Source organism: Mustela lutreola, chromosome 4 (genome assembly GCF_030435805.1).
Source record: "Mustela lutreola isolate mMusLut2 chromosome 4, mMusLut2.pri, whole genome shotgun sequence".
NCBI lineage: Eukaryota > Metazoa > Chordata > Mammalia > Carnivora > Mustelidae > Mustela > Mustela lutreola.
The window spans coordinates 41,578,699-41,591,357 of record NC_081293.1 but is presented as its reverse complement, the minus strand read 5'-3'; the positions used below and the strand labels follow the sequence as shown (position 1 = coordinate 41,591,357).

General features: G+C 50.6%; 1 protein-coding gene across 1 annotated transcript; it reads right to left on the bottom strand.

Moving 5' to 3' along the window:
* Window positions 1-5,616: 5,616 nt before the first annotated feature.
* On the bottom strand, window positions 5,617-12,240 carry GDF2 (growth differentiation factor 2). The gene is made up of 2 exons (XM_059169675.1): window positions 11,677-12,240; window positions 5,617-9,228 (listed from the first exon to the last, which is right to left on the bottom strand). Exons 1-2 carry the CDS (start codon window positions 12,020-12,022, stop codon window positions 8,285-8,287), a joined length of 1,290 nt encoding a protein of 429 aa, XP_059025658.1. The 5' UTR covers window positions 12,023-12,240; the 3' UTR covers window positions 5,617-8,284.
* Between the last annotated feature and the right edge of the window lie 419 nt (window positions 12,241-12,659).

Here is a 12,659-nt window from a genome sequence, read left to right as displayed (position 1 = left end):
CCTGGGAAGAAGTGACTTGTTGGCTGATGGTCCTGAAGGGGGGTCTGGTCAGCACCCAGCACCAGGCCATCTGCAGTGACTTACAGTTACAGTGTGCAGCACTTGTCTCTGAGCCTGCCTCTGTGCCCATGTGCACAGCTGTCGCTAGAGTAGGTATAAAGAAAAGGAAAATTTCTGGATCTCTTCACTCTCAAGGATATAGCTGAACTGTCCTCCAAGGTGACAAACCACTGGCTGTCCCTCCTGACTCTTGTGTCCTGTGACAGTGCTCACCTCCCCCTCACCATGGCCTGTGTGCTCTTGAGTCACAGGGCTTCACTCTGGCAAACCTAATGAGTATAGGATGGAATCTCATGATCATTTCCATTTGTTTTGCTGTGATAATAAATGAGGCCAAACACAAAAACTCGCAGGTGGTTAATTCTCTCTTCGATATTGTACTTTCGCTCCGAATAGAAGATGCACTACCCTGTCCTCATGCCTCTTTTCTGCCCCTCCGGACTTTTTCAGTTTGCCCAGGAAGAGGGGCCCTCCTCTGAGATTTCTTACAGTTCACAAGTTGCCAATGTGTCAGAAAGTCCTGGAGATTTTGCTGACCTTTGGGTTAAAGGCATGTGTGTGTGAGTGTGTGTGTGTGTGTGTGTGTGTGTGTGTGTGCATGCACACGTGCACCTATGTGCATAACTGTATAAGATGTACATATGTGTGGTATGTTATGTGTGGTGTGTATGTATGTGTGCATAGGGTATCCATTCATGGGTGCAGTGCAGGTGTGGGTGAGGGGGCTGCCACTCCTGCTTTGACCCTTCTTGAATTCAAACCCTATGGTATGCCTGGGTGCCTTATTCAATTAAGTGTCTACCTTCAGCTCAGATCATGATCTTAGGGTCCTGGGATGGAGCCCCGCATTGGGGAGTCTACTTGTCCCTTTCTCTCTGCCTCTCCCCCTGCTCGTGCTCTCTGTATCTCTTGAAAATAAATAAATAAAATCTTAAAAAAAAAAAAACCCTAAGGGACACCTGGGTGTCTCAGTCACTGGTTAAGCATCTACCTTTGGCTCAGGTCATGGTCCCAGGGTCTTGGGATCATGTCCCACATCAGTCTCCTTGGTGGGTGGGGAGCCTGCTTCTCCTTCTGCCCCTCCCCTGCTCATGCTCTCTCTTCTCTCTCTCAAATAAATAAATCAACAAAATCTATCAAAAAACAAAAACAAAAACAAAAAAACCTGAGTAATTTGGAGCATAACCAGAGACTGATACTCAGGAGTGACCTGAGACTACACGGTCTGCAAAATCTTTCTTTCCAAGCTCAGCGGACAGGCAGATCTCCCGCTGGCTCTCAGTTGTTGTTCCAATTACTTCTGGAGAAAGATGTGATGCTGCCTATTCTCACCATGAACCAGGTCCAGGAAGAAAGAGAAAGGGAACGAACCACAGTTCATTACATTATTCTCCTATTGTTGTTCATATTAGATAGTTTTCTGCTTTTCACTGTGAAAAGCAATGTTCCGCAAACATCAAGATTTCTCCATATTTAATATTTTTTAAGGTGTAAACTCAGAGTCGGGATTGCTATGTCAAAGAGTAGAGCATTGTGAGGCTCTTTAACAAAACTTTCTTGTTCTGATCTGACGTCTGCTGATTCATAGTAACAGCCACCTTTCACCGGGGCCTCAGAGAGTGCTAGGCGTGAGGCTAGATGCACTTCTGCCCCGGTTCTAGCTCCTGCTCCCATTCCCCCTCTCTGCACCCCTGCCTTCTCAGATCCTATTTTCTTCTGTCTGGTCCATTCTTTCTTCATGGTGCAACTTTGTGTCTTTTCCAGTGGAAACCAACCAGGCTTTCCCAGCTGCTTCCATGTTTTTAGCTCTACCCATTACATGCATTAGCACAGAGCAACCCAGACCAGCCTCAAGGGCACTTTCTCCCCCCAAAAAGTGGGGAAAGGAAGAAGACAGTGAACACTTAGGTGATTTGGGGTCCATTTTGGCACTGCAGTTGGCTCAGACAGACATGCATGAGGAGGCCTAGAGACCCCAGGTTGGGGACTCAGAAACACAGCCATTTCTTGGGTTCCTTCTGGAGATGACCCCTTCAGTGCTTCTCAGGCTGTGTTTCTTCCCAGGTGGGTAGGTGTGTGCCTGCTATTTGCTAGGCTGGTCCTGGCTTCTGCATCTCATTGATGCGAGGTGCTTTCCGAGAAGAACTGCGGGTATGGGTCCAACAGACCAGGCAGCAGGCAGGGCATCACCAGTCATATGAGGAGACATAGAACATGATCCAAATCATATCTGAGAGTGAGGGTCAGTGTCAAAATCAGAGAGGAATAAACATCCCCTGTGGGTCTGTGGTGCATAGTTGCTAGAAGCTGGTATACAAAGTCTACAGTTTGCAAAGAAGGAAAGAAGAGGACCAGGGGAGGCACGATGGAGGCACCAGGGTGGTCTGCCCAGATTCTGGAGACCAAGACTGCCACTAGGGCTGAGGTTGACAGGCCCCAAGTAGAGGTTGGCAAGGCTGGTTCCCCAAGGGAGCCAGCATCAGTAGGCATGCCTGGCTGAGTGGCTTCTATCGAGAGCTCTTAGGTATGTACATGGGTGGGAACCAAACCTAGGAAAGTTCAAAATCATTTTGAACAATCTAGACTTGTCAGTATGTATTTTATCAAGCATGGACATTATAAAAGAGAAGAGCCTATTACCTCTGATCTCTATCATTTTGTAAAAAGGGGGAGATAGTTGAGCTGCATTTGGCTGTTAAAAACAATATTTGTTTGCCCTTAGTTTGTTTACTGGATCCAGACTAGAGAAGTCCCTGGACCCCTCACAGGCCCATGCTGTCCATATGTGCCGTGGCAGAGACCCAGCAGCCCCATACAGACAGCTGGCATGTCAGTGCTCTCTGCAGTTACTGGACCCATGAGAAGGAACAAAAGCTTTACGGGAGAGAGCTTCGGAGAGGTCGACAGGTGTATCCTTCCGATGAGCATAGCTGCCCACTAATGCAATGGGCTTCCTGGAGGAGGGCCAGTTATCTGAGTAAGAAGTGTTCTGGGAAGCTGAGGCCTGAGGTATGAGTTTTCTTCTTGATCTGGGAAGGAAAGAATTTCTGGAAGTTTTATTCAGTCTGATCCAATGTAACCCACCTGTGTACGGTGCTGCTGTCTGTCTGTTTTGTGCAGTTTTCAGTCTCCGCACTTAAGGCAAGTCTGGGAAAATTCAGACCTCTTCATGTCAGGCTACTCCAAACTTTCTTTCTTTTTTTTTTTTTTTTTTTTTAGATTTTATTTATTTAATTTATTTATTTCACAGAGAGAGACACAGCGAGAGAGGGAGCACAAGTGGGGGTACTGGGTGAGGGAGAAGCGGGCTTCCTAGTGAGCAGGGACCCCAATGTGGGGCTCAATCCAGGACCCTGGAATCATGACCTGATCTGAAGGCAGACACTTAACGACTGAGCCACCCAGGCACCCCATGCTCCAAACTTTCTCAGCAACCTCAGCTCCCCCAGGAGCTGCCATATAGATATGACAGGCTTTGGTCACACACTGGAGAAGCCTCTGGGCCTCCTCAGCATGCACGTGGGAGAAGGGGGCAAGGCCGGCCCTTTCACTCAGACCCCATGGCAAGCTCTCAGGAGCAAAGCGCAGACTCCTTGGCACATAGGGATCACGTCGATGTTGAGGCCTGCAGTAGCCTCCAGGGTGTCTCTGGGATTTGGGAAACCAAGATGCTGACTGCACAATGCATTGTGCCAGCTACACCGATGCATGAGGCCAAATGCCGAATAAAAATATGAGACCCTTGATCAAAAGTGACTATGGATTTCAAGATGGCGACAGCAGATCATGAAACCAGAAGGCCCCATGCTACCACCCAGGACACACCGTGCGCTGTTGTGCCTTCTAGAGTGTGAACAGTGTGGGTTCCCTGTGGTGAAGAGCCCAGCAGGGGCCTCTGCTCATGTGGCTCAGTGCCATCATAGCTACAGGCTGGAGTCCACTGAGGGCAGCACCCACAGGGATGGGCTTGCGCCAGACTCCTCACTACACCGTGGGGAGGAATTGATGTCCAGGACAGAGGGCATAGGTCAGATGAGCTAGATGGAATCACAGCCTTTGAACATGGGAGAGGAAGAGTTTCTGAGTTCAGAGAGATGTGACCTCCCACACCTGCCTGTATTGGCCCTACCAATTCAATTGGGCTAGGAAAGAGCAAGATGCAAGGAAGGACTGACCCAGGGATTCCTGCTTTCTCTCAATTTTGATAGAATTTTGGAAGAAGTAGAAGCCACAGTGTTTCTTTTACCAGTAGGAAGGTCTGTGTTGTGTGAATGGAGGTCTCAGTTCTTGGATTCGCCAAGAAAGATTTATGTGAGGATCCGCACTCCAGAAAGGACAGCCAGAAGGAAAGGAGCATGCACGAAAGAGTTAATTAAGGGCGGTACACTCTCGAGGTGGGACAGTGGGCAGGTCCAGAGGTGGTGACTGTCCTGGCTGCAGGGGTCCTTCCTTTTCACGTGAGCTGGGTCTTGCGTCATGGACAGACAGGGTGGTCTCTAATAGAGGCTGCTTCTAATCGTTTGTGAAACTTCTCCCACAGGATGGGAGTGGCTGTTTTTGACCCTACGAAGTTTGTATCCAAACTATCATGGCGGCCTTCCCCCATGGTGGGAGAGAGCAAAACTGCAATGCAAATGCATAATAATGAGTCTAGGGGTTACCCTATAGCAGAGATGGAAGAGAAGAGCACGTATTTTGCACCTGTGGCTCTCGGTCTGTTAGCCCTGGGGTCCTGGGAGCCACAATGTCAGGATGTTGAGGGGTCTTGGAGGCCACAAAGTGAGGATGTTGTGTGTGCAGGCATCTAACGCATAAACTATCACTGTCCTTGCCTCCAGCTCAGGTCTAACTAGCTGCCTGCTCTGTCCCTTCATGACCATGCCAACCGAATGTTAATCAAAGGGAAAAGGGTGTCCTTCTGTACCTACTCCCCGAGTGGATGCCTGGATGACTAGGGAAGCCTACACGAGTGAGGCAAGAGAGGCAGTGACCAAGGAGGGCCGAGCCCACCGGAAGGCAGCACTTGCCCAAAAGAGCACAGGCTTTGTCTTTGATTCTTCCTGCTCATGAGACCATGACCTTTACCTTGAAGAAGGTCATCAGAACAGAGGCCAGTGCAACAGAGAGAACGTGGGGTTAGCATCACAACCAGGGTTCAAATCCTGACTCCAGCAGTTCCTGACTGTGGCTCTGAGCAAAGTGTGAAGCCTCCAAAAGCCTCCATCTCTGCTTCATTTGCAAAAGTCAGGATAAAAAGGTCTTTTATTCTGTGGTTGTTGTTTGAGCTACCAAGTGCAAATTCCCAGCATGGCCCGCTGCACAGGGAACCCCCCAGGCCTCATGCCCGGCTCTTCTCATGATCTATCCACACCACTGCTCAATTCACTGTGTCTGCCTGTGGCTTTCTGTTCGGCAGAACAGGGGACAGCCCGTCAGCCCTACCAAATGGTCACTTTGTTGGGCTTCAGCTTCTTCATGGTAGTGATAATATCACACCCCTCCCCCCACGATATGACAAAAATGAACAGACTTTAGGAAATGTTACGCATGCAGCAATAAAAGCAGACATTAGGCAGAGGGTTAAATAGCCATGTAACAGAGTGTCCAGAGGATGGCGCTGTTGCATTTCATTCTCTGGCTGGGGGTGAAAACCCTTTGGGGAATCCAGTGGGAAGAATAACCCGTGAAAAGGAAGCCAGAAAGCATTTCGTGGGGGCGCTCCTTGGAAGTTCTATTCCCAGCACATCCGTCCAAGTCAGTCTGCCTTGAGTCACAGCCTTCTGAGAGTGACCCAGGCCAGAGGCTCTCAGGCCTTGTCCCCAGCAGATGTTGTGCCATAGACAGCTCCTAAGCTGAGCAGAGGTGAGCAGGTCCCTATGCCCAGCCCATAACAGCCACAAGACAGAAGCATTGTAGTGCTCCTCAGAGTAGGAATATCAGAGCCGAGGCATCGGGAGAGGGGCCAGAGGGGGTGCCACTAGAGTTGGGTCTTCACAGACGGTGACTTCACAGGCTGTGCCGCTGGGAGTGGGATGGCCAGGGCAGTTGCCCCCGAGACTGAGGGTGTGGCCCTGAGGAAGTGTGGCTGGAGCTGGGGGTTGAGCAGGGACATAGTAGGAGCTGGTGCTAGAATAGTGGGGCAGGTCGCAGGCCACAGGGCAGGGGAAGATTCATGGCCCAGACCTCTCTCCCCTGGCATGGGGGAGATCAGGGAAAACATGGGGCTAACTGTTGCCCACTTGCAAATGTCTACTCTCTCACAGAACCACATACATGCCCTTATATGGACATTTCCACCCTCCCAGCCTACAGAGACACTGTCCCCATGAGTCCGCCCACTGCTATGGCAACACTTTCTCCCTGCCCCCCAGAGAAAGAAGGGCCTATGGGGAGGGGTGGGCAGGGGACAGCATGGAGGGACCATCCTGCCCAGGTCTCACATTCAGGAAAGTCCACAGTTTAGACGTTTGATTTTATTTCAAAGTGAAACTTTGATGCAGGCACAGAAGTACACCACCAGGACTAAAAGACATTCCTCGTCTGTCTTTATGATTCAGCAACATTGTCGTACCAGGAATTAGTATTTTCTACCATTCCAGTAATTAATTGTATTTAAATTAATTAATTTGTATTAACTGTGTTAAAGCTCTTCATTGGTTCCACGTAAACATTTAACACAAACTTTTTTTTTTAAATACACTGGGAGCTTCAACCAGGCCTTTTATAGGCTTTGCCCTGGCCAGTGACCAGAAAGGCCACGGACTGGAATCTTCACCACTTCTAGACTCTTCCTCACTCCACCCCATTCCATGCGTGACCTCTAGAGTCAGAGAAGATAATGGAACTCAGAGGAAACGGAAACTCTGTCTTTTTTCGGGATCAGTGGGTGCTGAGTCCAGTCCTGGGGTCCAAGGTCAGGACACACAGCTCAAGAAAGCCAGCAGGTGCAGGCAGAGCTGGCCATGGCTAATAAGGACCTGAGTTCCCCCGTGGCTGGGAGCCCTCACCTAGGAAGGCTGGATGTCATTACTTGAGCACCTGTCACCAAGAAGTAAAAATAGGGACATCGCAAATACCAAAGCAAGGACACATTTATTCCAGCAAATTCAAATCCAGGTTCGGTCTCCCACAGAGTCCTGGTGGGAGGGAAGCCCACAGTTGTGTTATGCTGGTGAGCCAGTTATGCTGAGTAAATTAACAGCAGCCACGTGAGCTGTAGGCTGCCCTGTCCCTCAGGGTAGATCATACCTGCTCCTTCCAAACCATCTCAAAGTTCGAAGCCACAGGCAGCTGGTGGTCACATGTGAGATGCTGGTGGGAAAGGGCCCATGTCCCTCCAACCCCAGTGCATACTGCAACCCAAGAGCTCTGGCACGCACTCTCTCCATCCTGCAGTTGGTTTGGGGAGTGTTCCTCAGTGGTTTGAGGGTCATCTTAAAAATCATTGTGCCATTGAAACATCATAGGCACCGAGCAGTTGGAATGGGCCCTGGGACCTCCAAACAGCCCAGTCATACTGGTGGTACTGGCCAGGGCTGAATCCAGCTTGCCCCATGCTCCCTGCCTCCCAGAATCTAATTATTCTTTCGCTGCAAGGTGACCCGATAAACTTGGATGGGATATTTGAGAAGCCCCAGGGCTTTGGTGGTGGACAGACCTATGCAGGCCTACGGGTTGAAATTACGGCATTGACCGGTGTTACTTCAACTGCCTGCATTTTGGTTCCTGCATGTGTAAATTGGGACTCATAACACCCATCTCACTGAGTTCTGGGAATCCGTAAAATGATGGGTGTCGAGCACATGCTGTCCCCGTCCCCTTCATCCCACTGGGGTTATTGGAATGTGTCCCACCCTTCTCGCCTCCTTTAATCCCTGTACATCTCTGCACCTCAACTTGTCTATACTCCCCTGCCTCATTTGTGCTATTTTCTGCTGACTCCGGGTTATTTTTCTCTTGTCCTCTTTCCATTGTCACCTCTTGCCCCCCAACAATCCTTCTAGGCTTTCCTCTTCTCCCCAATCCCCACCCTTCATCCCTGGCCATTGCCTACCCCTGCGGTTAGACCCAGTGGTGTATGCTTGGTGTGGGCCGGCATTTACCTTCAGGACATGGCAGCTCCCTTTCCTCCCTCAGGCTGCCATGCAGGCAGACTTAGTCCCCATGATGCCCAGAGGGACACAGGAGCCCTCCACCCTGCTTCACCCTGTCCCTCAGGCCAGCACTACCTGCACCCACACTCTGCCACGCTCATTCCTTCGTAATGGTATTTGAGGGTGGGGACTCCCATGTCATCCTTGTAGAGGATGGAGATGGGGCTCAGTTTGGTGGGCACGCAGCATGCCTTGCCCACCTTCATGGGGAACTTGAGATGCACCAGGGTCTGCACAATGGCATGCTTTGTCGGCGTGACGTCATCGGCTAGGGGGAAGAAGCAGCCACCTTTACATTCGTAAGCATCATACTCCTTGGGTGCAATGATCCAGCTGTCCCAGCCAATGTCCTCGAAGTTCACCCGTAGGGAGGTCTTCTGACAGTGGTTGTTGGTACCGGCACTCCTCTTCCGTCTGGCTAAAGAGGACGCTGCGGCTGTGTGAGCTTCCCCGTCCTCCTCATCCCTGTGGTCACCTGCCTCTGGCAGACCATTCTTGGACACCTTCTTGAACATACTGTCCTGTTCATGGCCAATCATCTCCCTGAGCTCCAGCCTGGTCTCCTTGGTCCCATTGCTGCGGTCATTGGAGAAGACAACAAAGAAGGGCAGGTTTTTGGAGCCTGGGGGGACACTGATATCCAGCTTGTCACAGCCCTTCCTGTGACTCTCCACAGTCACTTCCAATTTATTTTTGCTCTTGGTAGAGTCTGCTCTGACCCACCGCTTCACAGCACTGGAGACCTCAAAGGTTTCCCAACCCTCATCCCAAATGTCCTGGGACACAAGGAATGTCTTGGTGTCTGCAGAAGCTTCCCAAGCATCTGCTCCATCCAGAACATCATAAATAGCCATGTTGCCTCTCAGCTCATGAGAAGTGTCTGCATGACTTTGACAGGAGACATAGAGTCGGAGCTCGGCCCTGGTGATCTGCTCATGCCTAGGAATGGAGATATTGAAGAGCAAGATATGCTTCTGGAAGGGGAAGTCTTCTGTGGCTGTGATAGATACAGCATCTGAAAGGCAAGTACACAGGGATGGTCATCTTCCATGACATCAAAACTGAGACTCATGACTTGGGTCAGAGGGCATCCAGGACGACTCTGACTGACTCTGTCAAGTCTTCATTTGGTTTCACTCAAGCCCTTAATGTAGAAGAGAATTTCAAAAGGTACATGTGGGACCCTCCAAAGCAAAACAGAGACAAGAGAAGCCTTGCATTGGAGTGGTCAGATCCAACTTTTTAGTAAGCATCTACTCTGCCCAGCATTGCCCTGGGCACTTTGCATTCTATACTGCCCTATACTTTGCATTCTATACTCTTCACAGTGGGCCTGGGAGGATCTAATTAGTATTCCACTTTCACAGATGTGGAAACTGGATTTAGGCTGTTTAACTGCCAACTGCACACATCCTGTAAAGCTCTTCACATAAAAAAAAAAAAAAAAAAAAGTCAAATAAACGACATAGCAAAGCATATTGTCAGCCTCAGAGTGCAAATCCCGAGTGTGCGATATTCAAACAGATACCCTGGGAGGGGATGGTGAATTTCCAACATTAAGACAATGTGAAAAATCTCAGCAACTTAATGGCATAGAAACAGAATTGTTATTCTGAGCAAAGCAAAAGTGGATTTTTTTTTTTTAACGTTTGACGAGAATAAAGAAAGAAAACAGATCAGTCTCGATTGCTTTGTCATGTTAGGTAAAAATGAGGTTTAGCTTTGAGCTATACAATTGTCTCAGTTTCCAACTTCTCCTGGCTGGCACACAGTCGTCAGGACATCTCTATTGTGCCATGGCTCGGTCACCAATATGAAGTCATGACACGAGGGGAGTCTGTGTGGTGCTATGAAATCCAGCAGTGTCTGACAGACTGCCTTGCTAATCTGGACTCAACCCCTTCCTAGGCTTATGACCTTGGAGATGTCCTGAGTCTCTCTGTGCCTCAGTCTCCTCATCTGTAGAATGGGGCTCATCCTAATGGTCTTTCAGGGTTGGTGTGAGGCTTCCACAAGATGGCACACAGAACTTATTGTCACTTTCCCTGGCCCATAGCAGATGCTCAGTCAATATTTCTGTGACTTCCCAGCCCTCCTCCCCAACATGCATGTCCCCCTCAAAGCACATGGCCCCTCACCCAGTCTTGATGTGCCTGACATTCTGGCCCCTGCAGAACATTTGTGAATAGTGAATGGTGTGTATGAGCGTTAATGGCCTACTGTGCTCTTACTGTGCCATGCTTTGAAATCACTATGGGACTGTATCACACATCTAGAAAACAAACAGCCTCTCTACCGGAGCTTCCCTTGGGCCGTCCATGGAGGGAAGCCTAATTGGCCTTCACAGGAGTGCTGGCCATAAGCACAGCTGGGACTAAGTCAGAAAACTTGTTTAGGGTACATGGAAAATGCTGGACAGGGGAGGGACTGATCATCGAGATGGTGCCAAACGCTGGACTCCGAGACTATGGGATTTGGTGATTAGGTCCAGCCAATGAAACTCAGCCTTTTCCTAAAGCACAGGCAACAGACATGCCCCAGGGGCATGGTGAGATACTGGCAGCCACTTGGTGATCTGCGGGTTGTAGCATCCTTCAGACAGGACGTGTGCTCTGCAGGCTGGGCAGGGGTGACCTGCCGTGGCACTGAGCCAGGCCTTTTAGGGGTTTGCAGGTGTCAAACCTGGGAGGAGAGAGGCCCCATGTGCGTGGGTGTTCAGAGACAGCGGCAGCAGGAAAAGCCCAAGATTTGTAGGCACATGGGATCTGTGTCAGAATCCAGCTGCCGGACCACTACGTGACTTGGGCAAGCTCCCCCAGCATCTGCAAGCCTTGGCTTCCATGCTCACAAAATCATTTCACTTACGTTGGGTGTATCAGTGGGGGGGGGCAGGGTGAAACAAGGGTTTGTTACCTTCCAGCCCTTTCACATCAGCTAAATCATTTTCTATTTAGAAAATAAATTGTCCTCTCAAAAAAATTTATTGGACTTGTAAATACCTTTTGGTGGGAGAGAAGCAGACATCCTTTCAAAGTTAAAAAATACACCCATGGGTTGAAGGCTAAATAGGCTGTCTGTTTCAAAGCAGGGAAGGGGAAGAAGAGAAGGAAGGGATGGAAGAAAGGGAGCTGGCATTCCCGTAGGCACCGGATGTGTAAAATTGGCCCTGGGCCCAGAGAAGGAGAACCTTCTGCAGCAGAGCTGTCCAGTAGAACTTGGTGCCAGGATGGGAATGTGCTATATACTCTGCCCTGTACTATAAGGTATCCATTAACCACACATGACCATGGAGCGATAGATCCCAAACCAGTGAACTCAGTTATTAATTCTATCTCACTTTAATTCATTTAAATTTAAAACTTAAAGAGCCTCCTATGTCTAGTGGCTGCAGGACCGGGCAGTGCAGCCCTCAACCCTGCATCCCCCCCAACCAGGGGGAGGGCCCCGGAGGAGCCGACTCTACCTTCCACACTGAAGCTGCGCACGATGTTGGACGCGGGGGTGGTGGACTTGTCAGTGGTGTATCTGTTGTACAGGTCGATCATGTACTGGGGTGGTTCCGCTCGGGTTCTGTCCTGGGAAGGGATGCCGCTGAGGTTGAGGCTGCGCAGGAAGTCCACCTTCATGTTCTCCAGAAACATCCTCAGGTCGAAGGCGCCCCCCTCCCGCTCCCCTCCAGGCCCCGGGAGCAAGCGGTGGGCATCTCCCCCGGCTGACGCCCTTCCCCGGCTCTCCAGGGGCTTCCCCGGCGCGCAGCCCGCCAGCAGGGAGAGCACAGGCAGGGCCACCCAGAGCGCCCCGCAGCACATTTTGGGACGGCGCTGTCGCCCTGAACGGGAGACTGCGGGCGGTGGCCGCGGGTGTGTTAGCGGGCGCAGGGAGAGGCCCGGAAGGAGCGGGCCGGCATTTTCCTGCCCACGGCTCAGCACCGAGCCCCAGGGCCAATTCACAGGCTCTCACCCACAGTTCCCCAGAGTGGCCTCCGCTTGCTCTTATCTGGCCCTCGATGCCGTGCTCCCACCTCTTATCTAAGGGAGCTCTCTGTTAATGAAGGCTCTATAAACATCTGACAAACACGCAGAGCTTGTGGGAAGGACACGGCCTGCTGCAGAGAGCCCAAATTTCTCCGTGGGGTTATCACCCCCTAATTAGGATCCTTTCTCATTTCCTTGCCAGCTCTGGTCCGAAGAATCTTGAGACAGGGTGACACATGCTCCATCCCCTGGGCCACACAGAGAATCCAGGAAACAGACAGGACCAGAAAGTCCTCCAAATATAGAACAGACCCAAAACTCTCAGAAGACCTTGGTAGGGTCGATGCCGGGCAGGGTGTCCCTGGGTGAACAGGAGGCCTGCTCCCTGGGGAGCACACTGGTTTGCCTGAGTGTGTGGTTGGAGAGCAACCTGCATACTTTCTCATCTGTCGAGGGAGTCCTGAACCTAGGG